This window comes from Ammodytes marinus (genome assembly GCF_949987685.1).
Source record: "Ammodytes marinus genome assembly, chromosome: 22".
NCBI classification, from domain to species: domain Eukaryota; kingdom Metazoa; phylum Chordata; class Actinopteri; order Uranoscopiformes; family Ammodytidae; genus Ammodytes; species Ammodytes marinus.
Window position 1 is genome coordinate 4,921,174 of NC_137226.1, and position 18,600 is coordinate 4,939,773.

Consider the following 18,600-nt stretch of genomic DNA (forward strand, 5'->3'; position numbering starts at 1 on the left):
AGTAGAGAGATGGAGTACAGGCTTGAGGGAAGAGTGAGCAGGAAAGGTGGAGGGGGAAAAAGAAAAGAGGAGCTTCTTGTGAGATAGGGAAAGCTGGCGTTTCTCTCATTGCCTGAATCAGTGGACTGAAACTGCAAAGTCTGCTGCAGTGGAGATGAGGAAGGTGGGGGGAGGGAGGGAGGGAGGGAGAGAGGGAGGGAAGGAGGGAGGGAGGGAGTGAGGGTGGTAGAGAGAGAGAGAGGAAGAGGGAGAGAGAAAGAGAGAGAGGGCAAATTAGGCAGAGAAGGGAAGGAGAAGATCAGGGGGTTATCACCAGTCTGCAAAAATACCTGCAGTTAATTTGAATGTGGCTCTCTCACACACACACACACACACACACAGAAGGTTGTGGGCTTAATGTTGCAAATAATGGGACCACTTTCTTTATTACTGTCAATTTTAATGTGGCACACACACACGCACAGTAAAATAGAGATCTCAATGAACCCGCCCACTCTGCTGCTGATAAAGTCACACACACACACACACACTTCATGCGATCACTTGCATTGCAACACTGCATTTCTACCAGCAAATGCAACACTGCATGCCATCCAGCGAAAAAGTCTCCAGTCTGGAAATGAGATTTGACGGGAAGACAAACTGGAAGACACACTGACTGCGCTCGCACTGCAATTTGTGTAAACACACACACACACACAGGAGCACGCACGGGAGGCAACAGACGCGCTGAGGCAGGCATGCGTGTTAAAGTTACAGATGGTGAATTAACACACAGCAGTTACCTTGGCTGCTTTGAGCAGGTATTGGTACTGAACACACCATACCTGTGGGGAGTTATGGCAACGTAAATACAAGGAGGGGGTTGGCTGCGTTAGTGTGTACATTTGTGTGTGTGTGTGTGTGTGTGTGTGGTTATGTGGCAGGCTTAAAGGCTAAATCAACGCGCGCACGCGCACGCACACACACACACACACACACACACCTTAGTACTTGACTCAACTTCATCTTTATTCTTTGGACGTTTTTCTATTTTGCTGTTATGGATAAAACGTGTTGAACCTTTCCTAAAACGTATTAAATTCCACCATCTACCATCATGGGAAACTCTGCTTGCCTTGTTTTGATGTCATTTGTTCACTGTTAACATAGTTTAATTTAGTGTGGCAATGGATGATGTTAAACAAATACCAGAGTCCAAATGAGAAATCAAACAAAAAAAATCCTCATGCATTCATACATTCCACAACATCGGAGAAGCTAGACCATGGAACTAATGGGTGAGGAAGTATTGTACATGTCTATGTATCCTGTGTTTTGTCTGTATGTGTAAAAAACCTCCAAAATAAAAGTTTCAAAATAAAATTCCTCATGCATCATCAAAGAGCTCAAATGAAAAGCACAGTATTTGGTGCTCAGTCACAGTAAAGTTCAGTGAGACACGTAATGGCGGCGTGCTCTTACCCAGGCTGCGGTTGCTGAGGTACTGTCTGAGGCTGACGTTGCCCAGCTGGCTGGGTGTGACCTGACCCACCTCCAGAGCCACGGCCGTGCTCTCGCCCGCCGCCTCCATGGCAACGCACACAGACTGAACCCTGAGGACCAGCACTGACACCTGGATGGAGGAACACAACTAGAGTTAGCATTATCAACAAGCTAGCACACATGGAACTACTATGTTATTGCCAGACATTTTCTTTAAAGGGGGACTATGCAACTTTGGGTGTGTCAGAGAAGTGTATATTTTCTAAAGGTGTATTCTCATAACTGGATAAAATAAACTATATTGGATTTGTGGAACACTGTTAAAAGTTAGAAAGCTACTTTAAAAGTCACAGTTTCACTGCTTATAGCAGCAGGGCCCACTTTTTTTATTTAAAAAAAACATTCTGGTCATAAGTTTGGTTCCAGGTACATGAAAATAATTTTGTTTTGATTTATGATGATAGAATTATTCAATACTAAGAAATACATGTAGAGAAAATATGTTTTGTTAACTACAAACTGCTAAATGCAGCCTCTGTTAATGTTACCAAATCCCCCTCCCCTGAAACTGCATAGTGCACCTTTAAGCCTTTGGTTAAGTTTTGGTTTGTTAGTTACTATATCTTTGGTGGGATCGTCGATGCTCTGGGACGTAGCGCTGATGGTGTCGGGGGACACGCCCCCCTCCTGCTCCGGACCTATCACAGCCTCCGTAGCGCTCTCAGTCGCGCTCTGTTCGCTGATCGCATCCTTAAAGCCTGACATGGACACGTCATCTGTAGGGTTACATAAAGAGATTTACTGTACGTCCACAAACAATACACACACACACCTTTTGTCAGGCTTTGTGAATACACTGTCTATTAAATACGGTCTTAATACATTACTGTTCAACTCGGCTTTTTAAATAACCTATACGGTGAAATGTATTGCCTGATGTAACCGTTTTGTCTCATGATCTATTTTATGTGATTTTTTATATTTTTACATTGCTGCATACTTTTAATTGCAGGAACATTTATAGATTTCTGTTTCTGACTTCAACTGAAACTGGCGCACGACTCCAATGTCATTGTTCTCAGCCACTCCCTCTGTTCGCTGATTGGACAGCCAAAAATCTGGCAGAGAAAACCCGCGAATATGCCGCGGACCCAGACTGACCATTGAAGGGAAAAAAAATTGAGCGGAAGTAGGTACATAGGCAGGCGGTTCCAGGCTAACTTTGAAATGCATCCTTGTATGAATTATGCTATACAAATCAATTGGCATGCCTTGAAGAAGCTTTTCCTTGCATCCCTGTACATTATTCTACATATCAGAACAATGCTGCCACCTTCTGGTCGGTACATGTGCCTACCAGTACATGTGCAGCAGTAATTAGGATTTTATTATCTCACTAGAGCAGTGACAAGAGCAATTGAATCAAGCCGATTTAATGAGAAGAGAAAATAGCTTCATTGTGTGATTTAGCTGAAATTGAATAACTTTAATTTAAGCTCTACACTGTTTCAGTGCTATGCCCTTATTATTATTACACTTTATTGAAAAAATATCAACTTTTTTGTGGCACATTTAATTTGTAGAGCGCGAGTAATAAAAGAAAATAAACTCTGTGTTTGCAATGTAATGTTAAAACATTGTTCTTGTATGAGAAAGTTCTCTTTATTAGTCAATTTACACAAGGCACATTGAAATTCGTCTTTTCGCATATCCCCTCTCAAGTTACCACACTTCGGAGGGGGTGAAAGCGCTGGTACAGCCATAGTACAGCGCCCCTGGAGAAGTTGAGGTTAAGTGCCTTGCTCGAGGGCACAATTGTAGAGATGGTGGGCACTGTAGATTGTAATAACAGCCACCACTAGTTTTACAAATAACACCCTCCTGTCCGGTGCCTGGGATCTAACCAGCGACCTCATGGTTACTAGTGGTTTCCTCAAGGCCATCCTACCATCCCAAGTTTTTTAACACTGTTATAGCATTTTTGGTGTCCAAAAGAATCTTGTGTGGATCTTGGGACACATAATAACTAACTTGTGGCCCACCTCTCTCCAGCAGACTGTATGTGTCTCCGTCCTCCAGCAGGTAGCTGTCTATGGAGATGTTGTCCAGAGACTGCAGGGACGGACTCTTCTTCATGTTCTTATAGGACACAGCGAAACTGGACTGGGAGCGGTCACGCATCAAACGACCACTACAAAACACACACACACACACACACACACACACACACACACACACACACACACACACACACACACACACACACACACACACACACACACACACACACACACACACACACACACACACACACACACACACACACACACACACACACACACACACACACACACACACACACACACACACACACACACACACACACACACACACATCATTTTAAAATCAATCTCTTTGATCGCCATTGATTTTGAATGATTGATTATGGTGAAGAAAAAAAAACAGGTCAAGTGCTTATATTTCATCATATTATCTGATCAATTAAATATCTCTTCTCTTTGTGGTGAAGTTCTTAAAGGTCATGTAAGAAACAAAGAATCTCTATCCTCCCAAACACCAGAAAAGATCTTAGGAAAAAACGTAATCAAAGTTGCTCCTAAAAGACTAGGAACACAAGGCTGACGTAAAACAAAAAAGTCACAAACAAACAAGGAGCTTTTCATCTCTGCCATCAACACACAAGTCAACAGGAAGACACCAAACACAGGGAGAGACCGACTAGTTTAACACACACATGCAGAATACATGCCCACAGGGTTTCACGTACACACATTTTTGCACTGATTTAGATCACAAGAACAAGGACACATTCCCACATACACACACAGTAGTACATACACACCCAACCACACACACACTCACTAACACAGCTAGACACAGATCCAGTGCCTTACATGTTGGACAAGGAATAAAGGGAGGTGGATCTGCTGGAGTTTGAGGAGCAGAGGAGGTCAGAAACCACAGACAAACTGCCTTTCCTTTGGTAGAGAGAAAACACACACAGGCGCACACACACACACCTCGCAAGGGTCAAAGCGCAGGTCAAGAAGCAGAAAAGGAAGTGAGTGAGTGGGTGCTAGAGTAGACAGACAGTAGATGATGACAGACATGGCCTGAACACACTCATACTGACAAACACTCATGAGGGAGATCAACACACGGCTCTTGTGTTCAGAAGTTAACAGATTCAACTAGAAGAAGAAGACTTGCACTAGATTACATCATCATCTGAATTGATTCAAAAGGGGTCGGGGAAATTCAGTTATGAAATCTAAAAAAATATGACAATATGTGATTACTTTTAAAAAGGGCCGAAAATGTATCAATCATCAAAATCAAAATAGTGGTTTATTCACTATCTGAAAATTGACCAAATAATGTATTAAAAAGAAGGAAAAAAAGATAGATAGATAGATAGATAGATAGATAGATAGATAGATAGATAGATAGATAGATAGATAGATAGATAGATAGATAGATAGATAGATAGATAGATAGATAGATAGATAGATAGATAGATAGATAGATAGATAGATAGATAGATAGATAGATAGATAGATAGTAAATCATAAATGCCCGTTTCATCACACTTAAGCCTTGTTGTAATATAAACTCCTTACCTGGAACTAGACTGTGGCATCTTGCCGCCTGCGTCTTTATCGGTCCACTCTTTGCTGCTGCCTAGCGGGTCAGACAGGGCGTCACTCCCCTGGGCTTCTTCACACCCGCCCAAACCACCGTCCACCACGCGCCCCCCTCCTTCATCTGAACTGCGTCTCCCAGAGTTCTTAGCTGCTGTAGTCCTTTCCTCCAATGAGGCTCTGTGATTGGAGTCTCTACGTGTGGTTGAAGTGGGGAGGAGCGGGGCGGGTCCCTCTGAGGAGCTTTCCCCACATAGCAGCTGGTCTACGGTGTTGCAGGACCCTTTGGCCGACCCAGACCCCTCACTAGTACCTTTCTCACCCCCCTCTCCTATGTCGCTCCCAGGTTCCAGAGTTCCACGGCTCTCAGAGGGGGAGACTTGCTCTGACCCTAGGGGGGATCGAGAGCCCTCGGGCGGGGGAACAGGCTTCAGGAGCAGGGAGACCTCGGCGCTCTTCAGCAGGAGGCCCAGGCAGACGGTGAAGGGCTGGTGCTGGGCGGCTGGGGGCTGGGAAGGGTCCTTGTTGCGATCCTTCTTGGAACACATACGCTCCAGGTCCTGCTGCAGTGTCTGCTGCAGAGCTTTGATGCTGCGCTGGAGGAGCATCAGAAACACGTACTGCCGGTGGCTCACCTGGACACACACGAACAGAGGGGTTATTACATCATGTGGTGGGAAAACTATTGATGTATTATGTGCTAGTTAGCATGCTAACATTCTGGTAAACATGCTCAACATGTTTGCATTGTCATTGCGAGCATGTTAGCATGCTAGTACCGCTGTTTTAAACTATTTAATTAAGTCATCACTTTTAAGATGATGGGACCAGCAAATTTAAAACACATTTAATGAAAAATCTGATGAGCAATTCCCAGAATATCCCACATGACAGACTCACACGTGCAGAAAATTGTTGCTTTTTGACAGCCAGAATTTTCCATATATATTTACAACAACTTAATGCATTGAGCAATATTGAAAAAAAATATATATACCAATGAAAAACATACCTGTGCGCTTAAATGCTTCTGCACGTGCACCAGCACATGCAAACCTGCGTCTGTACTGGATGCGGACAGAGAAGAAGAGGAGGATGAAGGCAGACTGTCTAACGACCGAGGTTTATGGAGTCCGTTGCTAGGTGGCGGTGTTGCATCTATTTTTTGCGTTGCTGCAGCTTCCGTGCTGTAATACTCCTTCAGCAGGCGTTTCCTCTGCAGCCTAGCAACCGCCTCCCCAGACGTGCTCCGTGACAAAATGGCCGACCCAGCAGCGCTCCTTAACCTATCCTGGTGCTGCACCATCTTGGCTGGCTGACACGCCCACAGAGTGAGGGGGAAAGAGTCCACGAAGGGCTGCGGCCGCCCCTTGCCCCCGCGCGTGCCCTCGTAGTCCACCCAGAACTGGGCAAAGTGCAGCGCCCAGAAGTCGGTGGCGGCGGGCATCTTGAGCGCGTCCGTCCCCATGGTGGGCACGGTCAGGCCGCGGTAGATGTCGTGCAGCTTGGTGTCTTGCTCGTGGGCGTGCCGCTGGAAGACGGGATGGAGGAGAGGAGAGGAGGAGGAAGAGCGAGGGAAGGAGCAGAAAGAGGGAGAGAAGAAGGGCTCCTCCTCAAAGGCCTGCAGCAGGGACTCCAGGTGGGAGCGGGTGCAGTTGGCCGGGTGACGGGTGTTTGTCGCGACCATCTCTGAAGTCTGCACGGAGATAGAGCGCGGCAGGTCGGCGGGACAGGAGGCGTCCTGGTCTGTGGGAATCACCAGCTAACGGAGAAGAGAGAAAAAATATATAAAGGGCATCAGTGGTGCATCATTCACTGGGCAGCTGTGGCGAAAGGCGTGGGGCGGTCGTCCACTGGAGCGTAGGGCCGCTGGTTCGATCCCCTGCCTCCCCGCCACATGTCCCTAGACAAGACACTGAACCCAAAATGACTCCCGAAAGTTAGCTTGTGTGACAGCTGCTGCTATCGGTGTATGAATGTGTATGTGATTGGGTGAGTATTGTACAAAACAATGTAAAGCACTTTCGGTCTGTGAAAAAACAGGGAGAAAGCACCATGTAAGTGGTGTCTATTTACCATTAGTTCCACGGAATACAATCCTAAAGCCTGGCGAGACTAAAAAAGATGAATTTCAATGTGCCTTGTGTAAATTGAATCATAAAGATAACTTAACTTAAAGCCACTACGAGTAACATTGCACGTTGGCGGCCCCTTTGGACAAAAGCGGTAGTATTTTTACAACCCCAGCTGTCGTGAAGCTGTTTTCTAGCTCGTGCCGGGCGTGCGAGATTCAAATGATCAGGAAGCAATATAGTGCATGTCCGTGTGTTGAAAGTGTGAGGGCACCGGACTCTTTTCAGCTCCGTGAGAGTGGTTAGTGACACAGCATCAACTAATGCCAGTCAGTGCTACACACACCTGATTGCAATGAGTTGATGCAGTGTCACCTCTCACACAAAGCGAATGAACGAGAGACGGCAGTTAGTATGGATCACGATGAGGTAATGTGTTTATGTTGTAAATAATGACTATTTCAGATGAATAATGGTCATCTGATGATGCTGGTGAGGCAAAGTAAACTTTGTTTTAGTAGGCTACCGCTCATTCATTTAGGAGTAAACACTGCAGTCTAGTTCGCTCCTGTGAAATTGTGTATACGTTGCTTAGCAACGTCCTCCCGCCCGCCTATCACTCTTCCTTTTAGCTTTTCTTCATTGCATTTTATTTTTTTTCTTTGATGGTTCAGCCCCGTTATCAGTCATTATGACGACAAATAACTGTCTCAAACAAGGCTCCCGCTCCCCTTCCCTCACCTGGAGGGATAGGCTTCTCAAATCGCGTTGCTGCGCCACACTGAAATCTGCGACCAATACGGATATGTGACCATAGAGCATGCACGCGTGAACCGAAAATCGGACTGGGTGTGCGACCAGACCAAACGCAGTAATAAAAACTATATAAAAACTTATTTATTTGCACTGATGGTCTCGTTTGCTGTTAAAGGTAATTTAAGATTATGAGAGGAAACATGAGGCTGTTTAAAAGATATTTAAATGTTACTCGGAGCTGCTTTAATCTGAGTAGATTGTCATATGTCTGCCTATTCTGCACACCACCTTTACCTTGAGCATGAGGCCATCGACCTTGATGTCCACGTGCTCCTCTGGTTTCTGGTTGTCGCTGAGCTTGTATATCTCCATGAACTGCTCCAGACTCTGGCGCAGGTCCAGGGCAAAGAGGTTGATCCACACCAGACTACGAGGGTCAAGCACCAGCTGCAGCGCGTTTAGCTGAGCGTACAGGTTAGGACAGGGGACTAGAGGAGAGAGGAAGAGGGGGTATGGTGTTATGGAAGTTCTTCAAGCAAATGGGTGGTACAATGGCCTATACCGGACAGGAGGGTGTTATTTGTAATAGTGGTGGCTGCTATTACATCTACGGTTCCCTTGTCACTTATTTGTCACATAATGAACCCTTCTCCATGGCCTTAGCTGCAAAACAGGTTTCTAACAGTATTTTGAGAATATTAAATTCAATACTTTTTGCATTGCTTTTAAAACATTGCACGTACCCTCTGTTTTCTCCACTTCTTTCCACAAAGAAGAAAAATCCCTCTAAATGTTCGTTTAACATTCCCTAATGTAGTTCATTTGTGAGGAATCACGTTTAATTTGGCGAGTCCTCAATTAGAGCGCACGGGGCATAATTCAGAAAATCAATTCCCCTCTCCGCCACTCAGCAGTCGATGACTTCCACACAGCTGAACCAATGAGGTAATTAGCTGAATAGATCCATAAGGGAGAGAGAGAGGAAAGTCGCTGCCAAAACAGTTTGCCTTGGTGTTTTAAAAAAGTGCTATTTACGCAGCTTGAGAACTACTAATACAAGGGTTTAATGGTTTTAAAATGAGCCCGCTACTAAATCACACAGAAGTCTTACTGGGGTAGTCTTTGCCATCGGGGAAGTAGTACTCTGTGAACTCCACGTGAATGGCAGGCATCTCTGGGGGAAGGTACAGGGACTTCTTATTGCAGGAGATCATGGCTTTGGGGCTGGAGCGACGCTGGTCCGCTGTTGACACCTAAAGCAATACACAGGGAAAGTTGGCAATAGTGAACACATTCTTGTGGTGGTGATAAGGCGTATAGGATGGCCAAGAGGAAAAAGAGGGGCCGATCAGTAATCGTGAGGTCGCTGGTTCGATCCCCGGCACCGGACAAGAGGGTGTTAGAAGTAAAACTAATGGTGGCTAGTACTACATGTATTGTGCCCACCATCTCTACCATTGTGTCCTTGAGGCACTTAACCCCAAAATGCTCCAGGGGCGCTGTACTATGGCTGAGCCTGTGCTCTGACCCCCTCCAAACTGTGGTAACTTGAGAGGGGATATGCGAAAAGACGAATCTCAATGTGCCTCATGTAAATTGACTAATAACGATAACTTAATAGTGTGTGCGTGTGTGTGCGTGTGTGTGTGTGTGTGTGTGTGTGTGTGTGTGTGTGTGTGTGTGTTGCAGTGACCTGGTAGATACTGAAGTCAGCCATCCTGAGAACAAAAGAGCTGGACATGAGCTGGGTCTTAGAGCTGGTGGTAGGAGGAGGGCTGAAGGATGTACTGGATGTGCTGATCTTACCTGGAGAGAGAGAGATGGAAAGAGAGAGAGAGAAGGAGAGAGAGAGAAAGAAAGAAAATAACAAAGAGGAATAACATTGAAAACAGAATGGCAAAGAGGGAGACAAATAGAACCACCTCTCAGTTTTCCAAACGAGATAACCCCTGTGCCTTGTAAAAAGGTGTGTATCACCGCACCAAGAGCGTGCGCACACACACCGCGGTACCTGGCTCTAGGCACCAGCAGCACTGGGCCGGAGGCAGTGTCCACCCGATCCACTCTACGAGTCCTCCATCTGCCTCCCTAAGCCCTACTCCTCCTGCTGCTCTCTGGTGACTTCCTACAGGATCATACACATCGTCCCTAAGGGACACTGGAGGACAGAAAACCCACAGGGATGATGTCTGTGTCTGTGTGTGTCTGTGTGTCTGTCTGTAAGTGTGTCTGTTCCAAAACAAGAATATTTGATGAGCCTGAACAAATTAACCCTGCGTTCCAAATTGCATACTTTTTTTCTATTTTACATACTACATTTGACCATAAAAATAATCTAGTTATCATGCAGTAGGCACACATACGTTTACTTATTTATTTCATCATTACATTGCACCTTGATCTTTGCTCTTGTTTTTTTATCCGTCTCATCCCCGGTTGTTTTTATACGGAGGCTCCGTCAATGTGACGTCACTTCTGGTGTGCATGGGTTTGTGGGTCAGAAACGCCCAAATAGCAATAGTATGGGTAGTGGAACGCAGGGTGGGTTGTACCTAACAATATTTAAACATGTGTCCAGGTGTGTGTGTGTGTGTGTGTGTGTGTTTACCGTGTTGTGGGGAAGTGTGTGTAGCAGCGGCGGGGCCTTGATGGTCTTTCACTGTGGTCTTTAACATTTCCACGTTGGCCTTGAACTCATCGAGCAGACTGCGCGCCCAGCCCTCCCTGGTCTTTGTGGCCTCGCTGTAGTGCATCCAGTGGACACAACTGTCTCCTGCAGAGGACAGGATAACACTGCAGGTTAGACGTTGTTAAGACCTGCAAACGTTATTTTCCCACCAATGGATGTTTAACGGCTAGTTCATACCTGCTCTGTGTGACGGGTAGTAGTCCAGAGTGATGGAGCTGAAAGAAAGCTGCATGGCTCCACCTGCTATCCTTTTGTTGGTCACTGCACAGAGGGAAGACATAAAGACGTAGTTTTTTTTAATTAAATTGTATACAGGCAAACATATTGAGGGTCAGTCCGTGTAGACCTGTGAACACGCTACCTTTGTCCTTAGCGTGGATGTCGTCACAGATGTGCAGGTCGAGGTGTGTGATCTGGAGGTGGTGTGACGTCTCACACACGTCGTAGGCGCTGAACAGCTTGGCCATGGTGGCGCCCTGGTCCGCCGCTGTGGACGCCTGCTGGGTGCGCACCTGCTGGGCTGAGGGGGCCAAGGAGGACTCCTGGAGGACACACACACACACACACACACACACACACACACACACACACACACACACACACACACACACACACACACACACACACACACACACACACACACACACACACACACACACACACACACACACACACACACACACACACACACACACACACACACACACACACACACACACACACACACACACACACGTGTAGAAACCGTTTTAGTTTTATGGATTTAAAAGATGCGGATGTGTTTCTGTTGATGCTTATAATAGTGGGCTTCGTGTTTAGTGTAGCTTCTGTAAATGAACAGGAGAGGTAGACAGGGAGCATTGCTATGTAGAACTTACACCTCTAGATGATGCCAAAATACACCTTAACTACACACTGCACCTTTAACAGACAAAAAAGGTTCAATAAACAGCTGAGTCATGCACTACTCAAATCTTCCAGCAGATGGCGTGTGAAACTAAACTACAGTGAAACAGTGAGCAATATGTTTTCGTATTTGTATTGTTTCCCCTGGGACGTGGAAGGTGGGAATTTGAGTGGGCGATATAAATCTTTTAAGTGTTTGTGTTCACAAAGACAAAAATAGGCCAGACTGAAAGACACAGGGAGCAACAGAGAGAGAGACAGAGATGGTGTAGGCTGTCAGACGCCATATGGCATCGGGGGAGTGACACTGAGACAATGACACAGAACATGACATGTCATAACCGCAGAGGGCGGAATGGAGGGAAAGAGTGGGAGAAAAATAATCATAATTTTTTTTAATTGTTTTGTGGCATTTCTATGCTTTTTTGTATTAGACAGTTTGGAGAGACAGAGATGAAATGGGACAGAGAGGGGGATAACATGCAGAGAACGACCCGGGCTGGATGCTAAGAAGAGGAGGCGCTCTAACCACTATACCACAAGCGGCCATTATTCTGAGTGAGAAAGAAGTACAGATAAATGGTAAATGCATGGATGGAGTGAGTGTGAGTGTGTGTATATATGGAGTGTGTACCTGGTCCTCTGTGGCCATGCTTTTCCTCTGCTGAGCAGACTTCTCCATGGCCTCACTCAGAGACTTGGCGTACTGCACCATGGCTTTGAGCTGGGAGTCAGTCAGAACCCACAGCAGGTCGTCAAGCACCAGGATCAGCTTGGAGGCCACCACGTTACAGTCCTTAATCTGAGGTAGAGGCAGAGCCGTTGGTATAAACATGCATTATGCAGGTGGAGGAAGTAGCCCGAGAGCTACTAATAATGCAACATGACACTCTAAGGGAAATTATCTTATTGTGTGATGTCTTTGTTAATAAACTGATTTTTTCCTGAAAAAAAAGCTGTAAATATTTCACATTTTATTTATCTGCTGAATCACTAAAAAAAAATTCCATTTTTACAATATGAACTATTATTGCATTGACAGCGTATTTTGTGAGATGATAAGTTTGCTTAAAGAAACAAATGGTGTTAATAATTATTTTCACAATCCTTAGAAAAAAGACTTTGTGCTGCATTATATCAAATCTCACACTAGCCGTTTGATTTGTTGCTGCCGTTGGCCATGCAGCCTGTAAGGCTGCACAAAGGGAACACTGTTTACAGTGAACAAGAGAGCAGTATCGGTTTCAAACCCGGTCATTCAGATTCCCTAAAAGGAATGTCTGAATCAATTCAAAAGTGTTGCGTGTGTGTGCGAGAGTGAGAGTTAGTGTCTGACCCGTCTCTTGAGAGTGACTCTGATCTTGGACTGGTTGGTGATGAGGCGGATGGGAGCGCTCAGCATCTCGTGCTCGGTGCTCTGGATGGCATCGGCCTCGATACGGATCATCTGCCAGCTGATCTCTTTGAAGGTCAGGATCTGGAACAAAACAGGCATGTTAATATGATTAAAAAATAACACTATGGTTAATCAACAATCAAGGTAACTTTTAAAGGTGCACTATGTAACTTTGGGTATGTCAGAGAAGTGACTTTTTTTAAGGTTTATTGTCACAAACTTTCTTCATGGGAAAATTGGATCCCTTGAACACGGTTTGAAGTTAGAAAGCTACCCGAAAAATGACTGTTTCCCTGTCTTGTTTACAGCAGCAGCAGGGCCCACAGTTTGGTTTACAAACATATTGTAGTCTAAGATTTGGTTCCAGGTGCCTGAAAATAATTGTGAATATGTTTTGTAAACTAACTTTAGGCTGTGCATATGTAATCAAAGAGGAACAGATAAATAAGCGGCCCACCTCCCCCCTCTGAGGGTCCTGTATGCGGGTGAACCTCAGGTCACTGATGCTCCAGCTGGTGTTGACGCTGTAGACCTGCAGCTGTGAGAGCTCAAAGGACGCGTTGAAGGCCTTGGCACTGATCCGGATCACTATGGAGTTGATGGTCAGAGTCATCCCCTCCACCACCTTCTCAGCAAAGCCATACTCACTGCACACACGGACAAGGAGTGGAAGCAACGCATTGAGTTTCAACAAAATTTACAAGAATTCGTTGGTTTTTTTAATACGTTTTTCACCCAAAAGCAGTTAATGGAGCTTACAGTTTCTATTGTGTTTTTTAGTGTTTATTTCTTTACTTTATCAGCCCTTGCTTGTGTTCATTATTTTTTTCTTTTTATCCCCCTGTACTTTTGTAAAGCGTCCTTGGGTTTCTTTTTAAAGCCACTATAGAAAACAAACCATGACTATGATTATTATTACAAGAAGTACAGCAGCAAGAGAGCAGCAAGAGCTCACCTTTGTCCCGATGCTGTTGCTATGGGCGACGGGCCATTGGGGGGGCGGGGCTCGTCACAGGTGCTCATCTCCATCACCACTTTATCCAGAGTCTGCAAGAAACAAATCACAGGCTTAACTTCACAGACGGCTTCATGAAACAATATTTTCTCTATTTGAGTCTGTAGACTGACTGATACTCATCTTTGACCATCACCAAACGAACACAAACGATTTAATCTGTAGCACTTCTGTTATGAAGCTGCTGTGGCTATTTCAAATCAACATTTTTATGACTCAGTTTGTCTCTTTGTAATCCATTTTGGATGCCTGCACATTGTTCCTTTATACACACAAAACAAAAACACATCAAAACTGAAGTTTCTCTCTGTACGCACACCCCCTTCAGGCAGTATCCTCTCTATCATACGCTCTCTCTCCCTTGTTCACACTGTTGTATAATAGTTCAAAGGCCTTGCTTTTGTTGATGGTGTGAGTCCACTTGGATCCACTGTACAGTGACTAACAGCAGATTCAACACATTGCTAATGTGCTACCTGTTAACACAATGCCCCTGGTATCATGTGGGTGTGATATTCATGCCAAATGTTTGATAAGATAAGATAAGATAAGAAAAACTTTATTGTCTGTCACAATTGACAGAAATTCATCTTTGACAGGGCAGGTTCAATGTACACAAAATAAATAAATACATACAAAACAGAGAGTCCCAAACAATGACAATAAATAAATACCAACAAATGCAAGCAGTGCAAAGGGGTGACTGAGTGGAGTGAGATATGTTGCCTATTTGTGACTGTTCAGTGTGGTGATGGCAGTGGGGATAAAAGATTTTTTGTAGGTGTTTTTCCGTGCCAACGGGACCCTGTAGCGTCGACCTGATGGCAGTAAATCAAAGGATTGGTGGAGGGGGTGGGTGGGGTCCTGTGTGATTGTATTGGCTTTCCTGAGTACTGACCGGGTGTACAGTTGTGGTAGGGGGGTTTGGGGAGAGCCAATTATTTTGCCAGCCTGATTTACTATACGTGCCAGTTTTGTTTTGTGCTTGACGGTGAGGGTGTTGTACCAGGCTGAGATATTGAAAGTGAGTATGGATTCAATGAGTGAACAGTAAACCACAGTTAAAATGTCCTTGCTGACATTAAAAACTCTGAGCTTCCTCAGCAGGTGGAGGCGCTGTTGGGCCTTCCTGTACACAGAGTCAGCATGATGCGAGAAGGACAGTGATGTGTCCAGCTCTGTGCCAAGGTATTTAAAAACCTCAACCTGTTCAACTGGCTGACCGTAGATGCTGAGTGGTTGAAACATTTCCTGTGAGCTCCGTGTTCCCCTGCTCCGACAGCAAAGCTCCTTTGTTTTGTCAATGTTTAGTTCCAGCGATATTTCCTGGAAACTTGTGGCCAAGGTGTTCACTGTCTGATGGTAGTCGGACAGTGCTCTTATGTCCGTCAAATGGGCTACCAAGGCCATGTCGTCTGCATACTTTAAAAGAGTCATTCCTTCTCCACTGCACGAGATGTTGTTGGTGTAGACAGAGAAGAGAATGGGGGATAAAACACAGCCTTGGGGGAGGCCAGTATTTAAAACCATTTTGCTGGATTTAAAACCATTCACCTGCACTTGTTGTGGCCTGTTCTGTAGAAAACCTTTAATCCATAAAATCAGTGTGGGGTGGACCTGAAGCTCCACTAGAAAGTGCAGCAGTGTGAATATGTGTACAGTATTAAAAGCAGAGGAGAAGTCCATAAATAAAATCCTTGTGTGGGGGTGTGATGAGTCCAGCTGTCGGGTCACAGTATCCAAAAGGGTCAGAGTTGCATCTTCCACTCCTCGTTTAGCCTTATAGGCAAACTGGAGTGGGTCCAGTCTTCCTGCTACCATGCTGGAGAGAAGGTCACCTACAACTCTTTCCATACATTTGCACAGTACCGATGTCAGGGCAACTGGCCTAAAATCCTTTGGGTCCTTGGCATGTGTCTTTTTGGGAATAGGAATGATGGTGGTTTCCTTCCACTGGTGGGGAACAAAGCTTATATCCAGAAGGCTCTGAAAGAGCTTGGTGAAGACTCCACTTAGCTGAGTGGAGCAGGCCTTAAGCACTCTGCCTCTGAGCCTGTCAGGGCCAGGGGCTTTGTGTGGGTTCACTCGGCTCAGAACAGAGGCCACCAGCTCCTCATCTATGATGACAGCCTGGTGGGATGGACTGGGGCTGGGGAGGGTCCAGCTTGTTGGTGTACTGCTGCTGTTGAACCTGCTGAAGAAGTTGTTAAGTTGCTCTGCAAAAGAGGTGGGGTCTGAGCAGTTGATCCCTGCAGGTTTGGGGGCTCTTCCCATCATGATGTTTAACCCCTGCCATGCCTCCCTTGCATTACCAGAGGTGAGTTTGGCTTCAACCTTGTCCTTGTAATTTATTTTGGCCATCTTAGCCTTCCTTCTGAACTCCTTCTCTAGTTCCTTCACCCTGTGAGTGTCACCGTCCAGAAAAGCCTTTTTCTTCTGGACCAAACACATTTTCATGTCCTTGGTGACCCATGGTTTATTGTTTGGATGTATTGTTATTTGTTTAGTAGGAGTGACAGTATCCTCACAGAATAATATGTAAGAGGTGATTACATCAGTCAATTAATTAAAATCATTCCCACAATCATTAAAAAACAAGTCCCAATCTGTCAATTCAAAACATCCCCTCAATGTTTCAGAGGTCTCCTCATTTCGAACATGAATTGTTTTTTTAACTGGTACTCCCCTTTTAAGCTGTGACCTGTAATTTGGCAGCAATAAAATAACATTGTGGTCAGAACGACCAATAGGAGGACGGGCTTTTGAAATGTATGCATTTTGAATGTTACCATAGCATAAGTCCAGTATATTGTGCATTCTAGTGGGGACTGTAACATATTGCTCCAGGTTGGGTAGATGTGTGTTGATGTCACATTTGTTAAAATCCCCCAGTAGAAATACTGGTTGATCAGCAGTTTGACTGACAGCCCTGTTGTAGCTGTCTGCTATGTGTTCAGCAGCCATTGTAAAATCAGGTCCAGGTACATATACTAAAATCACAGTTATCTGGGAGAATTCTCGAGGTAAATAGTGCGGTCTAAAGGACACAGTCATTAGTTCATAATGCTTGCAGCTCTGAGTCTCTCTGACAGTGAAGTTGGTTGCCCAGTTGTTATTGACAGCTATACAGAGCCCGCCCCCAATCGACTTCCGCGTTCTCTGTACATCCCTGTCAAAGCGTATGACATTAAAACCATCCAGTTTAAAATCCACATCCTCTGATAGCCATGTTTCTGTAAAGCAGAACAGACTTGTCTGCCGATAGTCCGAATCCGAACTCACGAGTGTGGACAGCTCGTCAGACTTGTTTCGGAGCGATCTGACGTTTGACAGGGTTATGGCAGGTAAAGGTAGTCGGCTGCCTCTTCTACGCAGTCTGTTACGAATCCCTCCTCTAGACCCTCTTTTCCTCCGTATTCGCCTCAGCTTGTTTCCACGGATTAGCTCCGGAGGTATCTGGTTTGTGAAGAGGGACACCTGCGATGGCTCCAGGTGAGCGCGGCTCAGCCCCAGCAGCTCCTCCCGCAGATAGACGAGCCTGCCCGGGTAGGCTGCGAATGGAGTTGCCGGTCCAGAAAAAAGTCCATTTACACAGCATAAACTCACGATCATGAGCCAAATGCACGCTAGGTATAGCACTGTTGTTGATGACATCTTGACAAACGTAAAAACAACACACGATGCACACAAGAAACTACGAAATGCACAACAAAAACCTGAGCCCTGTCGGGAGTCGCTCTGACGCAGCGCCCCTCACGTAACTTTGGGGATAAATAAATAGATCTGTTTTCGCCAGATAATTTGTTCTATTATATTATTTTGAAAATGTATTTAAAAAAGGTGTAAAACAACTTTTATTTTCAAGCAACAATACATTATTTTAAACACACTTATTAATATTATATTCCATTTCTACCAAGTCTGTTTTGAAAAATGCAAATAAATTCTACACACTGCACCTTTAAAACATTGTTCCACAAATGTCCTAGATGCTAATATATGTGGAGTGAGGAGTACACATAAACATTTAGGTTTTGTGGAGACTTGTGTTAGAAAATGGAGTGTATGTTGTTGTCATTGCATTTGGGCATAACACCCCCCTGGGGACTGGGGCCGGCCTGGCAATGTGTCAACCTGACACCTGCGCCCTGAGCCATGAGGGAGAGGCTGGCAGACCTCCATAAAGACACAAAGACACTGACAAGGGAAAAAACCTCTGCACAAAGATAGAGAAAATGGCCGCTGTTGAAGCCAACTTGCTGTCAAAGAAAAACCAAGGCTGAGGAGCTATGGACGATAAAGACAACACATCCTCAAGGCCGTCCAAGGTGTCTACTACTGCTGCTTTTGGAAGTTCAGCATTTGAAAAAGACCCATTGCTGAAATATCAAATGTATTCACCAACATTGGCAGTTGCTTTCCAACAATATTTATTGAAGATGCAATGACAAAAGGTCATTCTGGAGAATGCTTGTTGTCAAGATCAGTGAATATCTCCTCATTGTTACAATAATACCTGTGCATACAGAGCCTAGGCTGTGTATTAACGCTGGATTTTTTTCTCCAGCGCACACAGTTTGGAAAGGTAGTGGATTGTGAGGAGATTTTGACAAAAAGCG

General features: G+C 45.1%; 1 protein-coding gene across 2 annotated transcripts in view; it reads right to left on the reverse strand.

Moving 5' to 3' along the window:
- Window positions 1-18,600, reverse strand: part of bltp3b (bridge-like lipid transfer protein family member 3B) — a 35,389-nt gene that overhangs the window by 6,258 nt on the left and 10,531 nt on the right. Inside the window, exons 4-19 of one of the 2 annotated variants that reach the window (XM_080050869.1) lie at window positions 13,922-14,013; window positions 13,424-13,613; window positions 12,907-13,047; window positions 12,205-12,372; window positions 11,026-11,206; window positions 10,842-10,925; window positions 10,584-10,748; window positions 9,669-9,781; window positions 9,087-9,228; window positions 8,270-8,463; window positions 6,160-6,909; window positions 5,127-5,782; window positions 3,528-3,676; window positions 2,104-2,261; window positions 1,465-1,615; window positions 786-827 (exon numbers count right to left, since the gene is read on the reverse strand). In XM_080050869.1, the coding sequence (XP_079906995.1) occupies window positions 786-827; window positions 1,465-1,615; window positions 2,104-2,261; window positions 3,528-3,676; window positions 5,127-5,782; window positions 6,160-6,909; window positions 8,270-8,463; window positions 9,087-9,228; window positions 9,669-9,781; window positions 10,584-10,748; window positions 10,842-10,925; window positions 11,026-11,206; window positions 12,205-12,372; window positions 12,907-13,047; window positions 13,424-13,613; window positions 13,922-14,013 (3,376 nt within the window). The remainder of the gene's footprint in view (window positions 1-785; window positions 828-1,464; window positions 1,616-2,103; window positions 2,262-3,527; window positions 3,677-5,126; window positions 5,783-6,159; window positions 6,910-8,269; window positions 8,464-9,086; window positions 9,229-9,668; window positions 9,782-10,583; window positions 10,749-10,841; window positions 10,926-11,025; window positions 11,207-12,204; window positions 12,373-12,906; window positions 13,048-13,423; window positions 13,614-13,921; window positions 14,014-18,600) is intronic. The other variant, XM_080050870.1, reaches the window with a different exon arrangement.